Source organism: Euleptes europaea, chromosome 1 (assembly GCF_029931775.1).
Source record: "Euleptes europaea isolate rEulEur1 chromosome 1, rEulEur1.hap1, whole genome shotgun sequence".
In the NCBI taxonomy this organism is placed as follows: domain Eukaryota; kingdom Metazoa; phylum Chordata; class Lepidosauria; order Squamata; family Sphaerodactylidae; genus Euleptes; species Euleptes europaea.
Window position 1 is genome coordinate 158,285,530 of NC_079312.1, and position 4,992 is coordinate 158,290,521.

At 45.2% G+C, this 4,992-nt stretch overlaps 1 protein-coding gene across 1 annotated transcript; it reads left to right on the plus strand.

The window, feature by feature from the left end:
* Positions 1-241: 241 nt before the first annotated feature.
* On the plus strand, positions 242-4,178 carry LOC130489259 (tubulin alpha-1B chain-like). The gene is made up of 3 exons (XM_056862990.1): positions 242-448; positions 538-686; positions 3,035-4,178. Exons 1-3 carry the CDS (start codon positions 328-330, stop codon positions 4,013-4,015), a joined length of 1,251 nt encoding a protein of 416 aa, XP_056718968.1. The 5' UTR covers positions 242-327; the 3' UTR covers positions 4,016-4,178.
* The last annotated feature ends 814 nt before the right edge of the window (positions 4,179-4,992 follow it).

The window sequence follows — 4,992 nt, forward strand, 5'->3', positions numbered from 1 at the left end:
CATGTTGGCATTGCAACCAGGAGACACCAGGAATAAGAAGTTGAAATAATCTTGGGTGGGCAGGCAAGGAAAATAGGCCATTTCCTCCTTGCGTAATTCATACCCAAACTGAAACCACCTGCATCTTTGTTTCATTCTGTAAAAGAAACCAGGAACACAAATTATGGCCCAAGATGTCCTAATGGGACAAAGATGCTAAATTTTGTTTCCCTTTCTTTGCTGCAGCGTGAGTGCATCTCCATCCATGTGGGCCAGGCTGGTGTCCAGATCGGCAATGCCTGCTGGGAGCTCTACTGTCTCGAGCATGGCATCCAGCCTGATGGGCAGATGCCCAGTGACAAGACCATTGGGGGAGGAGACGACTCTTTCAACACATTCTTCAGTGAGACGGGTGCTGGCAAGCATGTCCCCAGGGCAGTCTTTGTGGACTTAGAGCCAACGGTGATTGGTGAGCCGTTTCTCATAGCTTCCATGGGTGTGTTATTTGTGTAGAAGAGGTATGGATGTCTTAATGGTTGGATTCTCTTCTCTCTGTAGATGAAGTGCGCACTGGAACTTACCGCCAACTCTTCCACCCTGAACAGCTTATTACCGGCAAGGAAGATGCTGCTAACAACTATGCCCGGGGCCACTACACTATTGGCAAGGAGATCATTGACTTGGTTCTGGATAGGATCAGGAAGCTGGTAAACAGCTTGCTAATTATTGTAAATGAGGGTGTGGAAGGACTTTTCTAGTTGAACTCAAATGAGGAAAAAGAAGTATGGCATTGACACCATTGATGGGAAGATTTAGATTAATGGAAAGTAAAAGACAAATGGATTGGAAGTACATTAGTAAAATGCTAGGCTTCTCCCGTGTGACCTGCCTTATGACTTTTATGCTTGGATCATCCTTTTTAAAATGAGGCCTTGTTTAAATAATGTCATGCAGCATTATAATAGCTTTCATGTGGCTACTGCATGTATCCTTTTTGTTTCCTGTATAAAACAGGTGTTTGATGTTACTCCTCAGAAATGAGGTCTGGCATAGAGCATTTCTGTAAGATACAGGAATGTACGTATTGGCCCTGTATTAGGCTGCAGCACCTTCAAGGTTAAATAACTTGCTATGATAATGTAGCTGGGGCCTGAGGAAGGGAGGGTAGTGGTTGGAGTGAAGACTAATTCCCCAGTGATTGTAGGGAAGGATAATGTGTGAGAGACATGAAAGAGTTCAGTGCAAAAAGAAAATAAGTGCTGATAAAAGTACGTGCTTTGTTCATGGAAGCAGTAGGGTATCACTCAGCTACTGTCTTGTCTATGCTATCTTGCCAAGCTTCTGGCCATAAACAAAACTAGCTGGACAATAAAATGGAATGTTCTGCTTGGAAATAACAAACCTGCTCTGATAACCTTCCTTCACTTCTGTTTCACAGCCCTTTTAGGGGAAAGGAACCTTTTTGTGAAGATTGCAATGCCCTTCATTCAGAGGAAAGAAACCTGCCTAAAAATAGGACACAGTAGAAGATTTGTGAAGAAGAGATGAGGGGGGAGAAATGTACTTAAACAGTACCCAGTTCTAAGGAACTCCTGCTATTTTCCTCCCCTGTTGGCCTAGATTATTCGTACTGATGTGTAGCCAAGCAGTATTTTTCTATCCATTAAAAGGCATCCTATCCCCCACCTAGCTGAACTCAGTAGGTTGATGCTACTGTTCCTGCTTGGTGGACTGGGGTGCTGCCGCTTCTGGTACTCAGAACCTTTTCCCCAACTTGCTGCTCTGCTTGCAGAGCAAAGTCAAGACAGAGAGGTATCATAGATGGCTCCAGACCTCCTTTAAATGTGTGGATTTATCTTCAATACTGGAGTTTACTTATATCATCAAAATAGTATATGGATTCAGCACTTATTTTTAGAGGACATAAATTATACAACCCTGCCCTTAATAAAGGACAGGTGGTCATATTCCAGATCAAAAGGCAGTTTACCCAGTGCAACACTTCTGTTACCCACTGTATTCCTTCCCCCCACACACACACTCACTCACTTTAGCTGTTAACAATTCAAGACCGGTAGCATTTTAGACACCATTGAAAATTTCCAGAATGTACAATGCAGAGGCAGGCAATGGCAAACCCTCTGTTTCTCTTGCCTTGAAAACCCTATGGGGGTCACTATAAGTTGGCTGTGATTTGACGGCACTCTCTCCACCACCACCAAGCTTTTATTAATCAAATTATTATTAATTTTAATAATTTAATTAATTTTAATAATCAAATTATTATTAATTTTGTCAGATACAAGAATAAACAAAGATCCATCAGCCCTTATATCCAGGTCAGAGGGTCGGATAGGTATTACAGAGAAGGGACAGTTGGAGTCAGGATGAGATAAGAACTCCAGTGTTGAAGATAAATACGCTTTTAAAAAGTAGTGGCTTTCATGAATTGATTGTTCCTTTCAAAGAATGAGCGAGAGCCTTCCTTCAGACCCGTTTGCCAAAGTTTCCCATTTGTGGGCTAAAACTGTCATCTTAGATCAGAACGAGCATGCATAAAGTTGGTTACCATGGGGCTGGAGAGGGAGCCAAGAACGCAAGATGATTAGACCAGCTGATAACAGCATGAGGCAGGATGGGAAGTCTTTTCAGAAGTAGTTAATGACATGGATGCACCTTCAGCAAGAAAGGAGAGTAGATGAAGGCAGTGAAATTTGTTGACAGTCTTAATGTAACTCTCCTTGATTGTGAGGACTGCGTTAGTTGGGATTTTAATATCTAAAGTAGTTCTGTACTAAAGCTAGTCTTCATTATTTGTGTAAAGGGCAATCGGAGTCCGACAACCACTGGGATTCAGCATTGCTGTCTAGAAAATAAAGTGGTATCATGTCTTGTCTTAATCCTGTTTCACTTGGGCAAGCAGTTCGTTAATGAGTGTAATGCTTACATTGTTAACTGAGAACAACAAAGGTCTTTTCAGCAAAGTTGTGGAACATCTACATTATATGAGGGCTACTGAAGTCTATAGTAACCTTAAATATCTTGCTTCCAACAGGCTGACCAGTGCACAGGTCTCCAGGGCTTCCTGGTTTTCCACAGCTTTGGTGGTGGCACTGGCTCTGGTTTTACTTCCTTGCTGATGGAGCGCCTGTCCGTTGACTACGGCAAGAAGTCCAAGCTGGAGTTCTCCATCTACCCAGCCCCTCAAGTCTCCACGGCTGTCGTTGAGCCCTACAACTCCATCCTGACCACCCACACGACCTTGGAGCATTCTGACTGTGCCTTCATGGTAGACAATGAGGCCATCTATGACATCTGCCGCAGGAACCTTGACATCGAGCGCCCCACCTACACCAACCTCAACCGCCTCATTAGCCAAATTGTGTCCTCCATCACAGCCTCCCTCCGGTTTGATGGTGCCCTGAATGTTGATCTGACAGAATTCCAGACCAATTTGGTGCCCTATCCTCGCATCCATTTCCCTCTGGCCACTTATGCCCCAGTCATCTCTGCTGAGAAAGCTTATCATGAACAGCTCTCTGTAGCGGAGATCACCAATGCTTGCTTTGAGCCAGCCAACCAGATGGTAAAATGCGACCCTCGCCACGGTAAATACATGGCCTGCTGCCTGTTGTACCGTGGTGACGTTGTTCCCAAAGATGTCAATGCTGCTATTGCCACCATCAAGACCAAGCGTAGCATCCAGTTTGTGGACTGGTGCCCCACAGGTTTCAAGGTTGGTATCAACTACCAGCCCCCCACAGTGGTCCCTGGGGGCGACCTAGCCAAAGTGCAGCGTGCCGTCTGTATGCTGAGCAACACCACGGCCATCGCTGAGGCCTGGGCTCGCCTGGACCACAAGTTTGACCTGATGTATGCCAAGCGTGCCTTTGTCCACTGGTACGTAGGGGAGGGGATGGAGGAAGGGGAGTTCTCGGAAGCTCGTGAAGACATGGCTGCCCTAGAGAAGGATTATGAAGAGGTTGGAGTGGATTCTATTGAAGGAGAAGGGGAGGAGGAAGGAGAGGAATATTAAGCCTGCTGTCCTATGTTTTTCTGCTGCTAGGCTCATCTCCGTCGTTTTTTCGGCTTGACACACTTAGCTAATTTGTTAACTGGGGCAGTGTTACCATGAAAGAGTGCAGCAGTCTTCACTAGGATATCTTGCCATTCCACTATGTGATCTTGTTGATTTTCCATGTCTTAAATAAAAGGCTCTAAAAACATTTGTATGTTTCACTGGAGTGTACCCAGACTCACTACTCCAGTAGAGTAGGCTTGAGTCAAAGGCGCTGGGGAATTCCAGTTCTTGGCAAGCGTGGAAATTGATTTCTGAAGGTCTTCTGGTTTTATGAGAAGCACCTTCTCTGTGTGGTGGCCTTCACACACAAGAGGCAACTCACTTAGTAAACATACTAGATAAAGTACTTTAAGATTTTTGGGATTGAACTTAACTTTTTATAAGCTTAAAACAGAAATGCTTTGCTACCATGCTTTCAAAAATTACACTGATAACGTCAAACAGGAGCCCCGTGGCGCAGAGTGTTAAGCTGCAGTACTGCAGTCAAAAGCTCTGCTCATGACCTGAGTTCAATCCCGACAGAAGTCGATTTCAGGTAGCTGGCTCAAGGTTGACTCAGACTTCTATCCTTCTGAGGTCGGTAAAATGAGGACCCGGCTTGCTGGGGGTAAAGGGAAGATGACTGGGGAAGGCACTGGCAAACCACCCCGCAAACACACCCCGCCTTGGAAACGTTGGGATGTGACGTCACCCCATGGGTCAGGAATGTCCCGGTGCTTCCACAGGGGACCTTTACCTTTTTAACGTCAAAACAATATTCTGGTGCCTTGCACAGTGTACCTAGCCTGCCTTTTAGCATGCTGTATTTCACATGCATTATCTTGTGAGGCAGGTTAGTGTTTATCCCTAGGGAGTGCATCTTGCATGTGCCCTCTAAGGCTCCCATTCTAAGCCGATAGCATAAGCTAGGCTTGATCTTGGCACCTCCTGAC

Coding starts and splice junctions, on each gene's coding strand:
- LOC130489259 (XM_056862990.1), top strand. CDS start 328: ATGCCCAGTGACAAGACCATTGGGGGAGGAGACGACTCTTTCAACACA. Junction 449..537: donor CTTAGAGCCAACGGTGATTG/GTGAGCCGTTTC, acceptor TTCTCTCTGTAG/ATGAAGTGCGCACTGGAACT. Junction 687..3,034: donor TGGATAGGATCAGGAAGCTG/GTAAACAGCTTG, acceptor TGCTTCCAACAG/GCTGACCAGTGCACAGGTCT.